Source organism: Amblyraja radiata, chromosome 24 (assembly GCF_010909765.2).
Source record: "Amblyraja radiata isolate CabotCenter1 chromosome 24, sAmbRad1.1.pri, whole genome shotgun sequence".
In the NCBI taxonomy this organism is placed as follows: domain Eukaryota; kingdom Metazoa; phylum Chordata; class Chondrichthyes; order Rajiformes; family Rajidae; genus Amblyraja; species Amblyraja radiata.
The window spans coordinates 27,626,906-27,651,680 of record NC_045979.1 but is presented as its reverse complement, the minus strand read 5'-3'; the positions used below and the strand labels follow the sequence as shown (position 1 = coordinate 27,651,680).

Below are 24,775 nucleotides of genomic sequence, written 5' to 3'. Positions count from 1 at the left end.
CCAGAAATGGCAATAGTTCAGCTCCGGCTACTGGACCCTGATTGAATACTCGCTTCCACTCACCAGGGCTCACATTCCCCTGTTCCCTTTTAACTCACCGGGTTCTGTTTGCCCACATTCCCTTGAAACCCACTGGCCCACAAAAAAATATTCTACGTAACATCTTTAAAAAGTGAATTAATTGTGTTGGTGTTAACAGAACATCTGGCAGTTTGGATAATCTGCTGAACCAGAACCAAAGTACCGAGTGTGCTGAATTAATAGCGTTTCATTGTAAATGGTGGAGCAGCCTCTAGGGCCAAGGAGCCAACTCCTAACTTCTGTGCAAGCGATTTCAACTGCCCAGGCAGTAAAGGAGACTTTGTTTGATCCTCTCACAAACTAGCCTCAGGCACCTATTGAGAAAGATGTTTTGTAGTAATATCGAGAAAATCCTAATGCCATGATGTGGAAGGGTAGCAATGTTGGATACCCGATGCAGCTAGAAACCCAAATTTGGACGGCAGCTTTAATGTAGTCATCTTAGACACCAATAAATGTATTCTCTTCTCTATAGAGTACATAGGTTATCAACAACAGAGGGTTTAGAATCACATTATAGACAGCAATACTGTTTACAATGAATAACTGCATAGTGCGCAAGGTCTTGATCCACATATTGATCCGATTCTTCAACTCCTCAAGAAAGTTTTATTGTTTCTGCTGACAAATAGAAGCCAACACAATTTGACCTCAAGAAAATTAAAAGAAGTTATCAGAATTGGTGAATAAAACAATCTATTTTTACTGGACTTTTAGACAACATGCAAGTTGAATGAAATCTGCTTGAGAGCTTCAAATATTTTCCCCTTTCCCCCAACTCCATGCACTACTTTTTAAACACAAATCAGGGTTGATCAAGGTACTTGATGTGATAGGTATCTTTATAATTAAAATGGCAGCAGAGCAGTCTTATTCCTTGCATTTGTCCACAGGTGCAAGTTCTGGAAGCCATCTGGATGAGTGCAAGGACTCGAGCTGGATAAACAAAGTGATCACAGCACCATACTACAGGGAGCTATTCAAATCTGGCAAGTAAAAACAAATCTAACAGTGAAAGGGGACAATGTGTTTGGGGATTAGTTGCAGTTCTCGGCACCCATGAGTCATCACCCCTGCATTCCTTCTCTGGTGGCAAATTTAAGCACATCTCATTGGAATTGGAGATCAAGGAGGAGGACCTGGTGGGGTGGGAAGGAATCTAGCTAATGTTGTCCATGTGGGAACCAGTGAGTGCAAAGAAAGTTCCTCTGATGAAGGAATACAAGCAGATGGGGAAATTTTACATGGGAAATGAGGAGAGTACACAGATTTTCAGAGAAATAGCCAGTATTTTATGTCCATCTTCACAGAAGACGGAGAAAACCTTCAAACTACAGATCTAGAATGAATGAGGTGCAATTAGAGTCCAGAACACAGCAAATACATTGCACCATCCTTTAGACATTTAGAATCGAGTAACTTTGGTTTAAGCGGTAATGTAAGGCTGTTCTGTTTTGAAGAAAATAAGCAGAGTAAATTTTATTTCAAGTGATATGGAAAATAAATATAAAAAGACAGTTTTGAGTTTATTTACATTTATACACAAGGACAGTGCAGTTGTGCATCAATCAGCTGCAAAATCCACATAAAACTTGGCACTTCATGTGACGAGAAGTCATTTATTTGATTTATGTTGTAATATATATTCTAATTCTATTCTAATTAGCCTTAAAATATAGAATTGTGGTGTAAAACATTGTCATTTAAAATAGGCAAATTGATGAGTTTGGCAATTTAAAGGCTGAAGCACAGAATACTAGAATGTGGTAAACAGATCTTTAGCGTAGTTCCAATGCAATTAGCACATACATACAGCCAGCAACCACATTCCCCAGCGATGGCCTGTACTCATTTCCAGATATTAGATCAGTTTCCACAGATGGAAAGGTAGCCAGCATTATCCCGTGAAAGGAGCTAGTTAAACCTCCATACAGGGAAGCATAGCTGTATTCAACAACGGATTCGTTCTATTGATTTTATTGCAAGGACCTTGAATGAAACGAATGAGACAAATCTCAATCCAATTACCTCACAGCACAAATTGATGTGGAAAATTGTGAGGAGTGAGCAAAAACACAAAAGCCGCAAGGTGTCCTTGTGAGGTTGAGCCAGTTGGTACACAGGGGGATGGGAAAGATGTGTATTACAATGGATATGCTGGATTTCAACAATGGAAGTTAAACTGGATTTGGTCCATCACTGCACAGTGCCAATATAAATTGTGAACAAAGCAAATGCTGTCTTGTATTTAAAATGCATACAATTGTAATGTCAATTCAATACCTAAGAGCACAAACTATTTAAGGAACATTTTGCAGTATTTGATTACTGGATTTACCAGAAGCTTACCTGACACGGAATACATTGCAGGCACTACACTTTCCTGTACGCTGATTTAAGATGACAGAAAACTCCACTTCATCTCCAGGCTGCAACTCCACACCATCCAATACCTCGTTCACACGGAAGAATAGCTTTTTACCATCACCAACTTCGTAGTTTATGAAGCCAAACTGGGAAAACACAAGTCAAATATTCCCACACATGAATAACTAAAGTAGTTTAGAAACGTGGGTCACACTACAATGCTCTTCAGGGAACAGTTTTTGTAGAGCAGGTTCAGTAAAATGATAAAACCAAAGAAATGAAAGCAAAAGCTGAGGAGCTGAAAGATTACACACACGCACAAAAACAGGTAGTTATTTAGGCAGCATTTTATAACTTGGGTCTTAAATGAAGTCTTTAGTGCAGGGAGAAGGTTGAATTTGGTTGTTACTTTAGAGTGCAAACAAGGCAAGATAAGACAAAGTGCTGACATAGCTCAGCCGGTCAGGCAGCATCTCTGGAGAATGTAGATTGCTGACGGTTTGGGACAGGGCTCTTCTTTAGACTGCCTGATTGCTGCCCGACCCACTGAGTTACTATAGCACTTTTGTAAAACAGCAACTGAGTACTTGCAGGTCAAGTGGGATGAGATCAAGGGCATGTCATTTTGGGAGGGGGGGGTGCAGCATTGCTTACCATTTTTAATTCTGGTTATACATATGCACAAATTCATGCCTGAAATGTCAACGTTACACTTCAGATTGCACAAGTTAAAACTGCACAGGTTAGAAAATACAAAAAGGCTGGAAAAACCAAGGTCAGACAGCACCCGTGGAAAGAGAAACAGTTGACATTTCAGATCTGAGACAGTTGGTCAGTTTACACTGCAGTGAGGGTGGAGGACAAGGGCATTATAAGTAGGGCCTCGACCCGAAACGTCACTAGTACCTTCTCTCCAGAGATGCTGCCTGTCCCGCTGAGTTACTCCAGCTTTTTCGGTTTAAATCAGCATCTGCAGTTCCTTCTTACACATTAACCATATAACAATTACAGCACGGAAAACAGGCCATCTCGGCCCTACAAGTCCATGCCGAACAATTATTTTCCCCTAGTCCCATCTATCTGCACTCAGACCATAACCCTCCATTCCTTTCCCATCCATATACCTATCCAATTTATTTTTAAATTATAAAACCGAACCTGCCTCCACCACTTCCACTGGAAGCTCATTCCACACAGCTACCACTCTCTGAGTAAAGAAGTTCCTCCTCATGTTACCCCTAAACTTATGTCCCTTAATTCTGAAGTCATGTCCTCTTGTTTGAATCTTCCCTACTCTCAATGGGAGTTCTACAAAGGGAATCTCTTTCAGGCCCAGAACTAACTTAAAAAGGCAATTAACAGAAGGCTATTATTCTTTTAATTTAGTTGCGAGATACAGCATGGAAACTGGCCCTTTGGTCATGAGTCATCGTGTTTCGCCTCCTAGGTGACCTGTTGAGTGTTTCTTGCATTTTATTTCTCTTTACATTGTGTTGTTTGACCTGCTCAGTAAAAGCATGTGTTTACTTCAGATTCCATTATGCGTTTGTATAACAAATGAGGTAACTTTTCTAAGATTAGTCATCTATTCCCTGTGATACATTCAACTCGGCAGTCAATTCCTTCAACCACAAGATTATTAAAAACTCAAACTCACATTAAATAAATGTTTAAAATATAATTAATTGGCAAAATATCTCCTCAGAATGTTTAATTAACATAAAACAAGCTCAGTTTAACAAGAAGGGTTAAGAATTGTCAGGTGGAATATAAATCCTACTCAGCAAATGGATCTTGTGACTGACTGTATGTGCGCTTGTTGGAGGGGGAGGTGATGAAGCCAAGGTAGCAATGTGTAGATCTATCCGTGGGCAGTGAAACTTACTCCCCCAATACACCCTTTTAAAAAATGCAGCGCAAATTAAGTACTGCCTTGGAAGCCATTCCCGCAGGGCTCGGCTGGGTACTGCTTACAAAGCTTACAAAATGCAGATCAAACATAATGAGAACTGCACAGATTAACTGTTCATATGTATATTCTGTAAAGTGACAAGAGATTTGCTTCTGTCCTGAAAAACCAAACTCACTGTAGCGTTGCATTCCTAAAAACAAATTAAGATTGAAGCAGCGTTAAGTAAACTGCAGTGCGCACCTGCAATATTACAAACACGATATTTCAGTAATTCAAAATGAATACTTTGGACTCAAACGACAGCAGGTTTTCAAAACATTTGTAACTAACTAGGGCAGGGATATTTATATAGCCGATAGCAGCACATCAACATCCCAGAGTATGAGGAGACCACAATCTGACAACAGAAGCCTGCAGCGAGAAAGTGTGTAGTACTCTCAGCAGCAAGGAAGGGTTTGAACAGGGACCACTTACAGATAACATAGCGGATGGGACTTTTGTCAGCAGAGCACGTGGCAACGGTCAGTGTGGTTTCAGTGGGCAGGTGTTTAGCAGTTGTAGATTGTTTGTGTGAAGGGAAGATGGCAAAAGAGGACAGCAGGGAAAATCAATGTTTGGACTTGAGGGACTAGGGTGGGGCAGGCAGGATGTTTGGCGAAGGGAAAGTAGTTTTGTTACAGTGCCATATAACCAGCTTCTACAATTAAAACTCCACATTAATTCAATACCATGTTCATGCGACTTATTAATACAATACTTCTCCAATACACAAACAGCTACGGTGAGAACACCAGCTTGTCAACTTTTGCTCACAACATCAAAATTACTCATCAAGAAACACTTGAATCATGGAGGTGACCAGTTCTTTGGCTTGTGACCAATTCATTGTTGAATCATGACCAAAACCCAGTCGACACAGTTGGCAAATGTTAGTAACAATGAACTGATTTATGAAACGCTTAGTAATTGTGCCCAAACCCAGGGATGGACATTCAATTGCCCACTTTCCATTCATTCAAGATTCCAATATCCATGGCAACTAAATCTCCAGCTTCTGTGACGACTGAGGGCATGAAATAGCACGTCTTACGCAAAATGCTTTGTTGCTATCATAGTCACTCTGTTACACCAACATAAAATTAATGATTATCGAGACACCAATTTCTTTATTTTTGCAACAAGATAGCAAACCGGCATTCTGCCATGGCTACATAGTACATGGGTTATTTAGTGTGCTGTATTCTGTATCCTAATATTTATTCTAAAATTATACAAGAGATTGCCTTTCAGGTAATCTTGGGGGACAATTGCAAGGATCTTGGCATATTATCTTCTCACTGCAATATTTCCCCCCCCCCCCATCTTCGCCACCAACCCTGTTGACCTTAGTCTGGATACAAAATGAATCAATGTTGGAATCTTTGTTGCCACATTATGTAACATATTCATCAAATCATCATTTACAATCAAAGGAAAGATGTGTATCGCTTTGTTTCATTGAAAATGTTCACTATAGCTTAAATCCAAAATTCACCACTAAAAGAACTAGATCTGGTGGTTTCTTACAAACCTTCACATCTCTGCAATATGCTACAGCTATCATGGTAGTTATGATAAATAAATTACAAATCTCCAAACATTTATTAAAATCAGGGCAATAAAGCAACTGGACATGATAAAGTCGACAGATAAAGGATCTACCTGTACTATGTTGCCGTTCCACTGTAACAATTACAAATATTAGTTTATAGTCGTCACTTCATGAAAATAAGGTAATCACATCAAATATCAAACAAATTTGAAAAGTGAATGCCTATTTTTAAATGCATATGAAGGCCACGTTGATTTCAAAGTTGTACTTCTAACAACTCTGCATTGCCCCCACCAATTATCCAGGAAATTATTGGCCTGTTGACATTCAGGCAAAAAGATGGAAGAGATAGTTTGTCAATCTAAGGATCTGTTATTGCAGTATGGAGTCTCAATGTCAAACACAATTGCACCAGCTTTACGTATTAGTGAAAAGTCAGAATCAACTACACAGGAGGAAGGATACCAGAAAGCCCAAGCGCTGACTCCAGTGAAATAAACCGTTCAAATAACATTAACTCTCACCTGGTCTTTTACACAGTCCACAGTGCCTCTCCGTAAAGTTGTGGCATTGTAGGCCAGCTTCTGTCCTGTCTGAGTCACTGTGCATAGCTGGAACTTGATGGTTTCACCCTTCTGAAGGCAATCTGTTTTGTTGGCCAAACTGATGATGCCAAAAGGATATACTTCACCTTTCTCATCAGACCCTGCGAAAACACAAACTCCTCAGTACTAAATAGTATAAATGTCTTCAGCATAAAGTATCGCATGCAGGTCTGATGTTTATGAAAAATGAATTCAGAATTTATTGCACCCCTGCAGTAAGCCATTAAGTCTGAAAGTCCGGGCACAATTTAAGAACATATTTGAAGCTACAAGTGATGCCTATTGTGGTCCAGATTGCCAAAAAATGCTCTTTGTCTTTAATGAATGATTCTCTGCAGGAAAGTGCAAACAATGAGGGGACAGAACAGGGTTTTAGTTCACATTTAATAATCATTGTATGGGCTTCAACATAACAAATGGTTATTTGCACATTGCAAGAGTTGGAATCATTAGGACCAATGGTCAGAGAACATTTGAGGGAAATTTAACCATGGGAGAAATAAAATTAGACCAATATTAATATTCTTAAAATACATGACTATAATTCATGAACCTTCAGATTCAAACTAGGATTAAGAACAAAAGATCTAATTAAGAAATAATTGTGTTAAAGAATACCAGTCTAAATTAGGTATTTATTCTGATTGTTATTAGCACTTTCTCTATTCTCAACATAAATTGAGCAGATGTTTGAAAATATTTTAATTAGCAACTTGAGGAAAATCAAAAGCAGGATGCTTCAGATGTATAATGAGAAACAAATAGATAATAAGGAGTGGTGACCAAGTTTAGTAAGACCCGTATTTTAAAAGTTATGAAAGGACAAGGAGATGAAGTTTAAGCACAAGCTGCCATTTAGCGAGTTAGCAATTGTTTGGAGGCAGGGGTTGGTGGCAGTGAAGGGAGAGAGAATAGGGTTACAAACACAAAGCTTGTGGGGAAGGGAATTGGGCATTTCTAGGCCTGGAAAAATATTACTGGTATAAATGAAAGTCCAAAAATGGTCCATCCATACAACATGGATGAATATTATGAAAGAAGATATGGGAGCCAAAAGCTAATCCGAGTCATTGAGACAGGAAGGATAGCCGAACAACACCATTGATCCAAGAACACAGAAAGACATGGTTGAAGGTTGTAATACTGGGGGGTGGGGGTGAAGAGAGGCAGAGATAAACAGGAGTTAACAGTTGTGTCTCTCGCCCCTCCCCTGTCCACAAGCACATCAAATCTGCTAAACACTCAAAAGGAATGATTACAGAATCATTCAGAAATAATGCAACAGAAATTCACCTTCCTCTGTAACCTCGACAAGTCCTTGATACTCTGCCTGCTGTGGATCGACACTGCGCAATGGCCTCAACACTTTACCAGTATAGACTGTTGGATACACTTCGTCACTGGGATCATTTACTGTAAATGGGAAAAGAAAACATTAAAATGGGAAGCACACCAGTCATTGTAATTTTAAATAGCTGGCAGCAATAAAAACTGAGAATCAAAAATAAGACCACTTGCAGCAATATGAATTTTACAACATGCACTTGATCAGTTTTGAAACATGAAACAAAGAACAAAATGTCAGAGGACAGACAAAGGTTCTGTAATCTTCCTACAATAACATTTTCAACTGCATTTTTTCTTCCTGCAGGTTATCCTGATCCAGGTTAATATTTGCCATCCTTAAATGATCGAAGACAAAAGCCATCTAGTCAGATTAAAGTGTTACTATTAAAAGGGAGATTAAAGCCCGAAACAGTAATATAACTTAAATTAAAATGGGAATCCAACATTACATCTCATTCTATTTCTCAGGGCTTGCAAAAATCCAAAATGTTCCTACTTTTAAAATGTCAGCAAACTTTGAAACTCAGAACACATTTTGAATATGCTTTGGATTTTGCACCAGATCCATCAACTCCTTATAAAACAGATGAGGAATCGGGATGGGGGGTTGCAGGTTCATAAATGTGCTAGAGCAGAACTTTTGCCCGATTTATGATTTTTACCTATTTGCTTCAGTTTCTAGTGTCCTAATAAAAAACTCAGTCAGCAAAACTAATCTATGGTGGTTGTGCGCATAACACCCACCTCATCTTCTAGCACAAAGTAGCTTCCAGTACCATGCCCAAATTCAACGTTCAAACACATTTCAATGAAAGTTAATGAGCTATTTGAACACAATAACTATAATTTGAGGATTACCGTTTCATTTTGCAAAACTGCCTACTAAAATAAATGAAACATTTCAACGAAGACCAAAAAGCTGCAGATGTCAGAAACTTAAAATGAAAATAGAAAATACTGGAAACAATCAGTAAGTTGAACAGCATCAATGAAAGTAGAAATAGTTCTGTTTCAGGTTAAAGACCCTTCATCAGATCTGGGACAGAAAAGGTTGCAGAGAGGGCGGGGAAAGAGTTGAGCAGGATAAAGAGAATTTGATAGGGCTAGAACAGGGTTGTATTAGGATAAATATGGATGAAGTTATCTTGTGGATAAATTAATGAGAGCAGTGGGCCAAACTGACCAATATTTCAGATTGACAGCCCACAGAAGAATTGATCAAATCTGACAACTTGTAGAGATTTCAATGCACTGTCAATGCTCTGCTCACTGTCTCTCATCTTTCTAGCACTAACATTACATTTTCAGTGGTTTAACAATATCCATTTCACCAAAACCCTGAATACAGCAATTGGGAATGTAGATTGATTTTGGAAACACAAACAGTAATTTACAGCCAGAATTTACAGAGGTACACAGTACAAATTATTGACGACAACCTAAAAAACTGTTAGTGAATTAACAAAAATAATCTGAAGATTAAAATCCTTACAGTGTAATAATCCTTAGTGTAATAACATTAATACAAAACAGAATCATAAATTTCAATACAAACACAAAATTACATAGTAGAATCCTATTCAATTCCAAGTCAATTAATGCATAAAATGTATTCATGTCGGCACTTAAGAAATTCTACACACAATTGACAAAACAAAGCATTAGGTCACTGATTTACATTATAGATCTACACACTTTTGCTTGGGTTTCTATTGGTTTCAGGTATTATCACCTTTCTAAGAGGATAGTATAACAAAAACTCATAACTTCAACATGGAATAAGTGGCTGCTGTTGACCAAACTGTATCCTGTTGTGACATGCACCGAATGCAGGACTGCACAGACCAAAATTCTGGTGAGGTCACCTGCAGACAGAATTTGTAAGTAGCCGTATTCTTTGGGCACTTAAGAGTCTCATTAAAATTGTCACCTTATATGCAATGGAATTTTAACCTGCCATAATAATCCAAAAATCAGAACTCAAGTTCTTAATGTTATTTGGTAGTTGTAACACGAGGTTAAAAGAACAAGCATTCAAATAAAAAGTTAATCTGGTTCTTACCTGTTGTACTCTTGGCAACTTTTTCAGCACTCACTTTGTTTCCTTTTCCCTTTGACGAATTGTATTCCACGGCATCCCCAACCTCCAACTCATCAACATCACCTGAGAATTCACTGGGAATTGGAAAATCAATTCATGAAATGAAACAACTATAGCAATGCTTAAAAGAATTAAGTCTCTTCAGCTTAGACATCCAGATATAGATTCTGTGCCAAGCCCAATACATTAAAACAGTCATGTTTTGGCCAAAAGACTGAAGTGCCACTCCAGTTAAAAAAAGCCACATTTTATAAACAGCTGTTCAGGTCTGTGAATTCAGTCCAGCAAATATCAACAATAACCCACTATCATTGGACCGGCCAATTAACAACACTCCACAACCTTCTTCCATTAAATGGCGCAGCTGTAGAGCTACGGTCTCACAACACCAAAGACTCAGGTTCGATCCCGACTATGAGAGCTGTCTGTGCAGACTTTGTACGTTCTCCCCATGACCAAGCGGGTTTCCTCCGGGTGCTACAGTTTCCTCCAACATCCGAAAACATTCAGCGCTGCGCCGCCGCTGTTGTAGCTCTGATCCGGTTCCCGGTCCCCGGCAGGAAAGGCCGCTCCGATCCAGGTGGTAGGCCACGGGGGGGGCGAGGACGCGACACGGAGAAATTGTCGCGTCCCCGCCAGGAAGCGACTGGGAGACAGTTTCCCCCTTACCCTGCCCCCTCCCCCACATAGAAAAGTCAAAGATTCCCCCAAAACAGACTTTAAACTAACTAAAAATTTAAAAAAAGATTGAAAAACAAACCGGCTGTAGGCAGAGGCTGCTGTCAATGCGGCGCCCCTAGTGGACCCCTAATGGGACTGTTAATGGTAGGACAGTTAATGGTAGGACCCTCAACAGCATTGATATGCAAAGGGATCTTGTGGTCCAAGTCCATAGCTTCCTGAGAGTACACACAAGTAGATAATGGCACATGGCATGTTTGCCTTCATCAGGCCATTAAGTACAAGAGTCAGGAGATCGTGTTGCAGCTTTATAAAACTTGTTTGGCCATATTTGGAGTATTGCATACAACTCTGGTCTTCCCATTACAGGAAGAATGTGGAGGCTTTGGAAAGGGTGCAGCCTAGATTAGCTATAAGGAGAGTTTGGACAAACTTGAATTGTTTTCTCTGGAGCACTGGAAGCTGAGGGGAGACCCAATAAGTAAAATTATGAGAGACATAGATCGGGTGGATGGTCAGGGAAATGTCACAGACTAAAGTGCATAGCTAAGGTGAGAGAGAGAAGGTTAAAGGAGATGTGTGGGGCAAATCTTTGTCACTTGGTGCCAGTGGTGATGGTGGAAGTAGGGCTTAAGAGACTTTTAGACAGATGTATTGGAGGGATAAGGATTATGTGCAGGAGGAAGGGATGAGCTTAATTTTGCATTACATTTGGCACAGGCATAATGCCCTTTTCCGTGTTCTATGCTCAGTGAGGTTGGGGTTGGAAACTCAATAGAATCAGCAAGATCAACATGTGGTCTGACAGCAGTATTCAAAACACTAAGGCAGTCTTTTAAGAATTCTAGAGTACCATTGCGACAGAAGTATTACAAGGTTCAAAGTGAAATACCTGGGCACAAAATAGTGTTTCCAGTATTTTCAGAGTACCAAACACAGTCTCATGAGTCAGTAATTACATTAAATTTCACTACCAAAAGAATATACTTTTGTGGAGCGTCTGCTACAACAGTTTCATTCAATGTATTCTGAAAATAGAATTACCTGGGTTTGAAAATGAAAGCAAACGGCGAAAGTAAATACATATAGGATAAAGTAGGTCATTTGCATGCTAGACAGGCACAAAGATGAAGCGCCCATTCCGTGACACTATCATTTTATAAAATTTAAAACATCTTTGTTACGCCTTGGTTTAGCTAAAAATATTCAAAAATTACTATGACAGTATAATCTAAAGATGGTTTATTTCCCATCTAGTTACTTGCCAACTTTACCTATGTCTCAAAATGCTTACTGCAAGATTTTGACAACCACGTGCAGCATTTCAGAAAGGCACGTTTGGAAAAAAATGATTCTAGAGGGAACATTATGTGCCACTTATGAAAATAATTGAGGTTTTGGGTTTATGGATGTGTACATGACATGGTGGAAAATTTCAACATGCCACTCTTCCCCCATTTCCAAAAGGGTGTGCTTCTGACTCCTTGGTTCATTTGTTCATCTCTGATTCAAATCCTTTGTGCCTTCACATCCACTACAGGAGATGGTTTGCTCTGCACTTCTGCCTTTCCCTACCATCCACGAGATCCAAACATTCCTTCCAGGTGAAGCAACAATTTTCCATCTCATCTCCTGCCAGGGCACATTGTGGCCTTCAGAGTTCAATATGCAATTGAACAATTGTGGTTTGTTTCAGAATTGACCAGTCTGGCTGTAAGCCGATCAATTTAAAAATACTCAACTTTTTTCCCCTTTTCTCCAGACCCTGATGTGCTGGGTATTCCACAGCATTTTGCTTTTGGTGTCAGCAATGTCTGACCTGCATTTCACAGCTTCAAAACATGTAATTTTGCTTTCTCACTCTAGCTGCTCTCATTAATCTACAAACCAGACTGTCATGTAAATACGAATCATCTGGGCATTCCTGGCTTCACCTCCTTCAGAAATACTCTCTTGTCCCATTCTACTCTCCTTGCAAGTTAAAATTGGTCTCCTCACTGTTCAGATGAAATGGACGTGTTAACCATTTCTTTGCATAAAAGGTGCTTGAGCCAAGTGTTTCCAACATTTTGTTTAAGTTTAATTTTAATTTGGTTTTATAAGCCATTCAATCGAAATAGGTGCATGGTTTGGAATGCTAGGCATTCCGTGAAGCAGATACACTAACACACATCACCACCCATGTTCAACCACATCCCACTACCATGCTTTCGTTCCGTGACTGTTTATTTTTTTGCAGTCTTGCAGGAATAATTGAGGCGCAGGCCAGGCCGCCTTAGCTATCCAACGTGGCAGAGTACAAAATCATGCAATTTAGCAAAATACACACCCAATCTAAATTGTCAAACCTGTTGAGAAAGTTAACACAGAGGGCTGTTGTAACCAAAAAATGCAAGGAAAAATTATTATGCACTCAGATGATGTTTAGTAAATACAGTGTAAGTGCAAATGAGGCTCACCTGTAGTGGAAGAAAATTTCCTGATCATGTTGAGAAGTTTCGATGAAACCAAAGTTATCCTTCAATGCTGCAACATATCCTACAAGTCTCTTGGTATTGGGGCTACGATTTAGAATTTTGATTGATACTGCACTCTGTAGACCGGTTCTTTTAACTTCACAAATGCTAAATTCAATCTGTATGAAAGGTTAGAGAATAGAAATGTTTTAAGTGAGAAACGCTTTCCTAAAATGACAATATATATTCTCATTTAACAATGTAGTTGAATAAAACTAGCATGGTTATTGATAGAAATACACACAGGGTATAGTACTGGAACAGATCAGCCATAGCTTCTTGTGGCTTTCTTCCATTGTAAATTCACCAGAAGTGATGCCAATGAACAACTGATACCAATATGCTGGTTGTGATTGTAACAGGCTTGCAGAATGGTCACTAAAATATAGTACCATGCATTATCATTCAAAGGTAATATATCATATACTTATTAAAAGTCTGATCTTGTACGTACGCGTGTGCGTGCGCGTGCTTGTCTTTACATCTTCACCAAAACACTACGTGGTAATTACATTTTTACATATTCCGATTGGCATAGTTCCCCTCGAGGCCGGAGAACACCTTATCTGAACATTTATGCTTTATTTCTCGACTCATTACTGATTAAGTCTAGAAAAAGTCAAAAGGCATTGAAATTAAAATGACCAGCTTCAACTGATGATGTCATAATGGCTCGAGTAGCAGAGACCAGCCTCACTGAAGATTTCATCCTATATTTGACGTTATTCACGATTAAAGCTTTAAAAATGCCAACTTTCACAAGAATTTTACATTTTTCCCCTCGAGGCGAGATCACCCTCACTGAACATTTTATGCTTTATTTCTCGACTTATTACTGATTAATGAAAGAAGTTTAAAAACATCAAAAGACTGAATTTAAAAGGACCAGCTTTCACTGATGACGTCACAATGGCTCGGATAGCAGTGACCATCTTCACTGAAGATTTCATCCTATATTTGACATGTTATTCGCGATTAAAGCTTTAAAAATGCCAACTTTCATAAGATGTTTACATATTCTGATTCACATTTCCCCCCTCTTGGCAGAGTTCACATTCACTGAACATTTTATGCTTTATTTCTCGTATGATTAAAGTTTAAAAAAAAATCAAAAGAACTTAAATTTCAAACCGACCAGCTTCAACTGATGACGTCACAATGGCTCGACTAGCAGGGGGAGGGCGAATTGCTATTGCAACACGCAGGACAAGTGCAATTGGAATTTTTTTTTAAGAGCACTGCTGAGGGAGGAAAGGTGAGTGCTGGAATCTTACGTTCGGGAACGGCTTGAGTTGGAGGACCACGCCTCCAGTGGAGGCTACGGTAGGGAACGGGTGCGTTTGGGGAGCAGTTGGTCTAGTAATTATTAAAACACTGATCTTGTTTGTGTGTATATGTGGCTGTCTTTACATCTTCGCAAAAACACTACGCGGTAACGATTACATTTTTACATATTCTGATTCATATTTTCCCCTTCTAGACAGAGATCATCGTCAATGAACATTTTATGCTTTATTTCTCGACTTATTACTGATTAAAGTTTAAAAAACCAAAAGACTGAATTAAAAAAGACCAGCTTCAACTGATGACGTCACAGTGGCTCGGTTAGCAGTGATCAGCTTCATTGAAGATTTCATCCTATATTTCACGTTATTCGTGATTAAAGCTTTAAAAGTGCCAACTTTCACAAGATTTTTTAGTTAAAATCATTCCTGCCAGCTTCCAACACACTTCGATCCAATGTTGCGACACAAAAACACTCTGAACTTTTCACCTCACAGGAGGGGGAGGGCGAATTGCGATTGCAACACGCAGTGCAAGGGCAGGGAACGGGTACTTGGTCTAGTATATATTACTAAAACTCTCTTCTTGTTTGTTTGTATGCGTGCGTGGATGTGATATTCCAAAACCCCTCCAAAACGGTACACGATAGCGCTACAATTTTTGGCCCACCTCACTCACCGTTGTCCTGGGATGTAAATGAAACAAGTTTTGTTCAGATTAATGTTACATTTTACAACTTATTGTAAATCAATGCATTCATAATAAGAATTCATAATACATTTCATTTCAACAATACGAGGTAGATCAGCACACACTTACTAGTAATGCATCCATTTCTTGAAACGAAAGCATGCAGCAGATAAACCCAAACATTACCCTGTAATATGCCTCACGGAGGAAGACACAAAATGCTGGAGTAACTCAGTGGGACAGGCAGCATCTCTGGAAAGAAGGAATATGCCTCACAGATCTGGTTTTCAAACCTATCCCTTACTGACAGGTCAAGGCATAACCTTGCAACTGGTACCATGTAGTAGTCCAGTTCAACCTGTGGGACATGCTCATCCTTCATAGAAAGTCTGCTTTGGCGGACAGGCGGAAGAGATCTTTATAAACCAACGGCGACGCAGCAACACACTGGGAATGCGAAGGGCTAGTCAGAACACTAAAGACGACATGGCCACCCACTACAGCCAAGAAGCCTCCAGCCATGATGATTTTTCATACCACTGGACTGACTTCTGCGGCCGAGAGGGTGGGGTTGTTACAGTGCAACAGCTTCTCCACCTTAAACTCATTCATGCACAGGTTTTTGTGCAGCCCCTTTCTCTACACAGACTCGTGAGCCATGTCAGAACTCATCAGAATTGAGACTGCACAACCCGCCATCGTCGTTACCGACGGGCCACCACCACCCTTTAATATTATATTATGACAAAGGAATAGATCTGCACCACTCTTTCAACCAAAGAACAAATGCTGTGGCACTACACTGAGAAAACAATCGGAAGCCAAGAATTTCAGTTGGATCAAATATTGCAAACCCTCCACCTCATAATAAAGGGCAGGTGAAAAGTAGGCAAAGCAATATCCTGCAGAGAGGAAATATTTAGCATGTTTTAACAGATAATTAAAAAAAAAACCAAGCAAACATTTCCCAGTCCCTTTTATTGACCAATAAAAAAAAGTCCTGCTCTTAAAACCTCTTTTCAGCAGTTCTTTAAGCAAATGTGTATTCATTATTCTTTTCTCAAATCATTTCTTATTTCAATAAATTTCTCCCAAACCTCTCCATCCATTATTTTCTTATTTATACCAGATCATTATACCAATCATTCCCTTAACAGGAGCAAGAATTTTTCATTCTCAGATGTCATGAGTTAGAACTAGAAAATCCGAACAGGTTCCTAAACAAGCTGCTTTACGAAGCAAAATATGAAACTTACACTTAGATATTTGTTTTAGCTTGAGCCATAGAAAAAAAAATTGTAGCCAAACAATGCATGCAGCTGGAGGAACTCAGCTGGGGCGGTAAAGGGATGGTTGACATTTCTGGTTGTGATGCTGCATCAGGGTCGAAACCGTGACCATCCTCCTTTCTCCACAGGTGCTGCCTGACCCTCCTAGTTATTACAGCTGCTTGTCTTTCGCTCTCTTCACATTCTAGCAATTGTATTTATGCAAGGAAGCAAATAAAGGCTCAGTGATGTTAAATTCAGTTTAGAGGCATTTTAATTTCTGTTTCTTTCCAGAACAGTACAGAATCACTCCATGTGGTGAGGTGTTTTGGAGCCCTTCTGCCCATGTGCTCGAGCATTAGCTCAGCTTTTAAAAATTCGGACAAGCATCTTTAAAATTGTTTTGGTTCATGCACTTAAAATTGTTTCACCAACTAATAAAACCATAGCGTTTTCCTACACATTGCAAGATCGCATTTAGAACGTACTCTAATTTATTGCATGCCTGGTCTCTGGAGAAAACTATATTTCTATCATCCAGACCATTTCACTAAAACTTGAAAGCATTTAGATAGATTGGAAGCAACTTTAATGCCTTTACAGAAACATGGTTTATTCCGGATCAGATTAAGGGTCTAGACATACACAGTAGTAAATCTGCACAATTCCAAAAGCCTATTCAGTGTACAATTTGCTAGTGGAAATGTGCTTAAAGTAGTCTTACAAGTCTTTTGGAATTGTCTACCTACTCTGATATTAACTAATGTGGTGAATTCTATGAAGTTCCTTTTCAAAAGGCATCTAAATCATGTGCAGGGTATATTACATTTGTAGTTCCAAATTATTTTATGAATCTTGTGCCCATTATGGCTTTACCCAAACTCATTTGCAGTGAATTGGCTTTTTGGGGACTACATAATTTATCCCCAATTAATCCTGTTTTGAAGATTTTTTAAACTGAAGAAACTAAAATGCAGTGAGCTATTGCATTCTTAAGCAAGCCTTAAGCAAAATAAAGGGTATGCAACAGTCATGATAACCATACCAGATTATAAATAAGTGTGAAGCAAAATTTACTCTTCCCTATTACTGAAGAATAACTACAATAAAGCCAAAATTATTTTCTTCAGTAATATTTCAGGGCCTACAGACTTGTAAACAGATATATAATTGTTAACATTGCACATGTAATATGAAACTTAAGACACTACAATTTCTACATGTATTAATATATCCTATTGCAATACTTCAGTGAGAATACCCATTGGGAACACACTAGTTGCCTGCAGTAATTACACCTGTACACAACATAGCCAAGGTTCAAAATTATCATGCAACATTGGATTAAAAAAAAAAAGGTAAATAACTCTGGTGTTCTCAACTGTGGCCACATGGTGGCTCTGCACCGGCTTCTCAATTTAAAAGGGGCAAATTATATGTCAAGAATCATGGCAACATGATACCCCTTTGTGGGGAAATTTAAGTGAAAGGGATAACAGTTAATCACTTAAAAAGTCAAATAATCAAAAGAGCCTCCTGCCATGCAGTTATCAGTGTCCCCCATCATAAAATCATGGGTGGGAAGTGAGAATTAGGGACAGAAAGAAACAAACACTCAAGACAGAAACACTGGAAACTGCAAAAAAAAAAACATAAATCTGCCTCCTGATTCTGCAAAGCCTTTCTACCAACACAACTGAAATGTGATGGAATGCATTTAGCTCCAACAAAAGCCGAATGCCATCTAAGAGAAAATACAATGTCTCAACACTTGAACGACCTACTCAACAAACTGAGTGTGGATGTGTTCACCTCACTGACAGCAATTGCTCAGTGCTGGTAAAGTACAACTACACTGACAATTAGGGATCATCAGAAAACGAAAGGAAAATGTATCCGACATCTTGTAAAAATAGTGAAAAAGATCAATTTCCCACTGGCGCATTCCATCATCTTTTGTACTTGAGTTCCTGGTATCACACAAACATCCCACAGTACTCCAACCATCCTCAAACTCCTATTGGTCTCAAATCCTCACATGCAAATTCTTAGGTAGGATAATTTCTTGAATAAAAAATTTCAGGAAGATTTTCGTGGTTAGTATAACTTGCAGCAGAGAAATTCTAACTTTCTCTTGTACCCCAAATTGTACCCCAGAGTGAAGGCACATTTAATTCGTCACAAGATCTAATAACAGAGCATTTTTTAAGACTTGCATTACATTTTGTATAGTTGTCATTAAAAAATATGCATAATAGCTGACATTTAACCCAAGTAACAAATGTAAAATTGAACTGGTAAATCCAAGCTTCACGTACCTTGTCACCAAGCTGTGGAATTGGACACCCTTCCAGTTCTTTTATATGGTATGGTACAGTCATTTTTATTCCAGCTTCGTCATATGCAATTACTCCCTCTTCCGAATCCTAAAAAATGACAAAATAGGAAAAGTTCAACAATGGAGGTCAGCTCACCAGTAACACATTAGCCAGACCAGAGTTAGGGAAACAGTCTTCATTGTTGGATTCGTTCAATTCCTATAAAGTTTAAACCATTTCATTAAATGAGACATGCCACAAAAATCTACTTTTTTAGAAATGTAATGTTAACACTTAAAATATTTAAAGGTTACATTCTTTCATAGGAGAGGATGTGAAGCTGAGGGAACTGAGGAGATGACCTTAGTTTATAAAATCATACTGTGGATGGTCAGTTTTTTTCTCCCTAGGATGGGGTAATTCCAAACTAGATACAATAAATTTAAGATGAGAGGGGAAAGATTGAATAGGAACTAGAGTGGCAACCTTTTCCACACAGTGGGTTTATGGACAAACTGCCAGAAGAAGTTAGAGGCAGGTACAAATGCAAATGTTTAAAATATATTTACACAGGTACATGGATAGCAAGGGTTTAGATGGATATGGCCAAATGCAGGCAAGTGGGATATGCTCAGGGAGACATCTTCGCATGGCCGAGTTGGGCTCATTCGCCTGTTTCCATGCTACTTAATAACTGACTATGCCACTAAAACTTTCACCTGTGAAAAGCACTACCATATCTAAATGGTATTCATCAAGAATTTCCTTAGCACCAGGAAAGAAACGTGTGGGAGGAAACAGCGTGAAAGACAAGAGATAGATTTGCACAAAATGCACAAAATCGAATAGTACGTGCAGGTAGAGCAAGGAATAAGGCTTTTATCGCCAAATTGTTGAATACAAAAGAAAAAAACACTTATTTTGTGCTCTGAATTTCCAGGGTCCTGTTGAAACCAAGTCTGAAATATTGCATACACAGATCTGGCCTCCCTTCCCCAAGGGGATATAAAGGTATTAGAGGGAATGAAGGAAGGGCTCACCAGGTTAATTCCTGGGATTGCCAGACATGTTGGGTCATAACATTGTAGTGGTTTGTCATGCAAAGGAGTGCTTAAGCAGACTAGGACTGTAATCAGAATGAGGGGTGATCAATCGCACAAAGGTCTCACAGGGCATTAGAGGAAAAAAGCATGGAATTTGATCCACCTCAGGTGTCTGGAACAAGTGATCAGTTTTAAAATAAGCAGCCAACCATTTAAAGTAGAAATAAGAAATGTCTTCATGCAGATCTTTGCAATTCTTTACCCTGAAGGACTGAGCTCATTCGAGAAAGACCTATTTATTTCTGCATAAAGGGATATGGAGAATACTGGAGGAAAACAGAGCTAAGGTAGTTATAATTAGTTATAATCATGATGAATCGCAGATCAAATGCTCCTTCTGTTCCTAATTATGTAAATTAATTAGGGTGGGAGAAACTCCAAGCACAAACAATGAAATTGTCACTAAAACTCTTCAGCCTCTTGCCTCAAGTTCCTCAATAACCATCCGCTATTAGGTTTGGAGTGTGAATAGTTGAGGATTATATCATGTTCAGCTTAACTATCAACTCGTGTCATAATGTGTCCTTGCTCACATGACCTTGGACAGTCTGATTATTTGGCATAATCTCTGGCTGCTGCCACTGCCACAAGGAAAAAAAAAATTGAATCTTTATCCCCAACATTCAAAAGTCCAACCATTTAAAGTTAACTGGACCAATCCTACAAATTCCAGTTGCTGTGGTAGCAATGAACCGTGCAAGGCAGGGAGTATTCAGTCGTAACTAATTCAGTCCCAATTCAAATCTGCTTTTCATCTACAATATACTTTGAGCTCTCAATCTACAATGTGCTTTGAGAGCAATGGGTGTCTAGAGTATTTTATACTCGCCTAGTAAATTGAGTTGTAATGTTGGCCATGTTTACATCAAATGACAAAACTTAATTGCCACTCCTTGTTACCAGCACATTGTAAATATGCCTGCATCAATATCCATATCCTCCAGTATTCTCCATATCCCTTTATGCAGAGCATTACAAACGCTCAACTGCCCTCCTTGGATGATATATATAGGGCCCGATGCTGGTGCCGGGCCACAAATATCAAGCAGGACACATCCCACCCTGCCAACCACCTTTTCACTCTGCTACCCTCTGGGAGGCGATTCAGGTCTCTGAAGGCATAGACTAAAAAATAGTTTCTACCCATGTGCGATAAAAGAGCTTAATTCCAACAGAGAACACTGGGGAAGCAAAATGTAATTCCAAGAAATGCCGCCAAATTCTTTTTAATTCTTTTTAAATACTTATTTATTATTTTACTAATAAGTGTACATATGTGTCAATGGTTGTCGTGTTTGTATATATTTTTTTTTTTTTTAACCGGAGGAGGTGTAATGGAATTTCGTTGCACAGTATTGTGCAATGACAATAAACGTATTCATTCATTCATTCATTCATTCATTCATTCATTCAAGATTGATTGCAACAACATCACAGCTTCTCACAGGTCAGTCAAATCTCCCTATGCCAAAGTCTATGCATTTGAATGACTGTTCTGCCCAGTTTGAGCTTAACATTCATGATCCTCTCACTTTTGTTGTGTGTAAAAATTGGTTTGCATCTTGCAGTGTAGACTCTGTATTTCTGTTCATGAAGTCTTCTGCGGACGGTGGTAATTCTCCATTCTGAAAAAGCAGCACGTATTAATGGAATACAAACAGGGTTTGCAAGGATTCTCCCATTTTTCCTGAACAAAAGGTGGCACGCAATAAAAAGGAGTTTAGTAATTCTCCTTTAGCTGAAAGGAAGAGGGCAAATAGGAAGGGGGAAAAAAAGAATTAAGCGCGAAAATGACTTGCAGCTTCTTTTTCCATTGATAACGTCAACATAACATTTCAGTTCCATTACTTCCCAAGAGAGCGCTACCATAGAAATATATGATTACAATCATATGGATATTGCTGGATCATTAGAAAAATTGGTACAATTGGAGCGCAGAAGGTTAAGGGGGGGACTTGATAGAGGTCTTTAAAATGATGAGAGGGATAGACAGAGTTGATGTGGATAAGCTTTTCCCACTGAGAGTAGGGAAGATTCAAACAAGGGGACATGACTTGAGAATTAAGGGACAGAAGTTTAGGGGTAACATGAGGGGGAACTTCTTTACTCAGAGTGGTGGCTGTGTGGAATGAGCTTCCAGTGAAGGTGGTGGAGGCAGGTTCGTTTTTATCATTTAAAAATAAATTGGATAGTTATATGGACGGGAAAGGAATGGAGGGTTATGGTCTGAGCGCAGGTATATGAGACTAGGGGAGAATACGTGTTCGGCACGGACTAGAAGGGTCGAGATGGCCTGTTTCCGTGCTGTAATTGTTATATGGTTATATGGTTATACAATAGATTGTTTGATGATGATCCGTCCAGATTATGCAGTCATTGAAATTTGTTTGAGTTCTGAGAGAAAGCTTTCCGAAGAGTGGTTAAAAAGCAATGTTAGTCTGTAGGGGTCTTACCTTCCACACGCCACTCCCCGTGACAATAAAGAAACCATTGAACATTGAATGGTTAGGAAAGAACTGCAGACACAGGTATACACCAAAGGTATAAACAACATGCTGGAGTAACTCAGTGGGACAGGCAGCATCTTTGGAGATAAGGAATGGGTGATGTTTCTGGTCAAGACCCTTCTGCAAACTCTGTTCAAACTTGAACATTGAAAGCTTACAAGAATTGCAATCTAGTTTATTCACACCAACATAACACCTGTGACATTAGCCAAAATTGTATTCCAAAATATAACCATATAACGACCTTTTCTTTGTCGGGTCTCCGTTGTCGTTGGGGCTGCAACGAGGAGCGGCCTCCAACAGGAAGACCGGGGGCTACTCACCTCACCGTCGCGGAGCTGGCCGAGTCCAGAGCGGGTGGAGCTGTGGTGGACGCTGCTGCGACCCGACCCCCGGAGATTCGGTGGCTGCAACTGCGGGTTTGGCGGGCGGCACCGGGAGCCCGCTGGTCCCTGGAGGGAGACCGCTTTTCAGGGCTTCCGCAACGGCGACTTCTCCCGCCCGAGTTGTGGGGTTGAAGAGCACCTGAGCGAGGCTTTACAGCACCGCCCCGCGCGGCTTGGAATGGCTGCGGGACTGCGAGCGCGCGCCGGGGGCTCTAACATCAAGACCCGGTGTGCGACCTTGCATCACCCGGCGTGGCTTTAATGGCTGCGGGACAATTCGCCATCGCCCAGCCGGGGGCTTTGACTTTGACTTTGACTTTGACTGACATTGGGGGGGAGAGTGCAGTGGAGAGATACGTTTTTTTGGCCTTCACAGCAATGTGATGGATGTTTATGTAAATTATGTTGTGTCTTGGGTCTATTTGTTTGTAATGTATGGCTGCAGAAACGACATTTCGTTTGGACCTCAAGGGGTCCAAATGACAATAAATTGAATTGTATTGTATTGTATAATTGTATTGTATTGTATTGTATTGTAAGGATGAAACAGATTTCAAAGTTAGAAAGTGAAGCAGCAAGGTAGAAACATCGTTGTCTTCTAAAGACCCTAAACCGGTTTGAAGCTTGGTTTATGGAGATCATTTTTTAGTAAATCTTTTTCTGCCATAATAAATTGCTCAGTTTAAGTTGCTGTAGCATTTGATGGGAGATCTAGCCTGAATTTTATGGCTAGGTTAGAACAATTATTTAATTTGTGGTGTAGCTTTCCTCATGCAGATAGAGGGAAAAAAAAGATTTTAAACTCTAACCTGTCATTGCGCCTTAATTTTAATATAAATTGAATAACTATTCTGTAACCAAATGTGCTGAACAATGAAGAAAATGTTCATTAATCATTAATAACCATACCTCCACAAAAAAAATTGAACACCTTATAATCCATTAGGGGATATGTTTGGACACGACTGTACTAGATGAGAAAACTGAACTAACCGACACTAGCTCCACAGCTACATAAAAATCATGCATTGAGATCCAGCCCAGAATCAATACGATTCTTTCACAGCCAGATGCCTGCAATACAGAGGACGGCCATTCCACCCATGTACTGAGTGAGCAGTTCCATGCCCTTTTTTTCTGGAACTCTAAACTCATGTTCAAGTCCACAATCTTTTTAAAATGACTTACTGAACCAACTTCCATCACTTTTCAGATACCACGCAGTTCCAGATAATTAGGTGAAAATCTCTAATTTATCATTGATCGTTTCCAACTGGTTTTAAACCTATGACCATGACCTCGCATTATTGACCCACAATTGAAGTGAGAAAAATCAAGTCTACATTAAAAGCCCTCACTTTGATGAACATAGTTCACTTTCAGCTTCATCATTCTATGATCAGAATAACTACAGATACCTAACAGCTTTGATTTCTATTTCTACAGCAGGTATAACATTCGTATTGTAATCAGTTTTGGTCTGATTATAATTGATGCCTTTGAAGAATTCAAGAGAACATCTTAAAATTTCTACAGAATCGACATCTTAAAGCAGCGAGAATCCAATGCTTCCCATTAACAATTCATGTTACCTTTTCTTTACTTTTAGCCGGGCTGGTGGACTTGGATATTGAACCAGCAGCTTCTTTCTCCACTACTCCAAAGTAACGTTGCTCAGATTGGGTGTGAAACGACACTGTCCCTTTTGGAAGCTTTTTAATTCGGATTGCATGGTTCCTTTGAGCTGAAAGGACATCCTTGGAAAAAACAAACTTTAATTACAGATTTTCACAGATAAGGCTAATACCCAATAGACTGTTGCTAAGGAATTATTTTACCATGTGTAGTCCATAAAGAAATAGACTAAATGTTTAATATTTCTGTAAAATATCTGAATTAATAATCTGTTCTGATTAGAAGTGTAAAATATGGAAGAGGCTTCATTCTTCTCCAGCACCATTCTCAACCAGACAGACTTAAGTTTACTTTTATAGGATTGTGTTTCCCTGCCCTCTACA

The 24,775-nt window shown here is 39.3% G+C and overlaps 1 protein-coding gene across 10 annotated transcripts in view; it reads right to left on the bottom strand.

The window, feature by feature from the left end:
* csde1 (cold shock domain containing E1) overlaps nucleotides 1-24,775 on the bottom strand; it is an 87,601-nt gene that overhangs the window by 5,230 nt on the left and 57,596 nt on the right. For 5 of the 10 annotated variants that reach the window (XM_033042753.1, XM_033042757.1, XM_033042755.1 and 2 more), the window contains 8 exons: nucleotides 24,350-24,514; nucleotides 21,397-21,489; nucleotides 18,762-18,869; nucleotides 13,145-13,320; nucleotides 9,966-10,078; nucleotides 7,850-7,969; nucleotides 6,476-6,657; nucleotides 2,431-2,594 (listed from right to left, as the gene is read on the bottom strand). In XM_033042753.1, the coding sequence (XP_032898644.1) occupies nucleotides 2,431-2,594; nucleotides 6,476-6,657; nucleotides 7,850-7,969; nucleotides 9,966-10,078; nucleotides 13,145-13,320; nucleotides 18,762-18,869; nucleotides 21,397-21,489; nucleotides 24,350-24,514 (1,121 nt within the window). The remainder of the gene's footprint in view (nucleotides 1-2,430; nucleotides 2,595-6,475; nucleotides 6,658-7,849; nucleotides 7,970-9,965; nucleotides 10,079-13,144; nucleotides 13,321-18,761; nucleotides 18,870-21,396; nucleotides 21,490-24,349; nucleotides 24,515-24,775) is intronic. The other 5 variants (XM_033042761.1, XM_033042754.1, XM_033042758.1 and 2 more) reach the window with 1 other exon arrangement.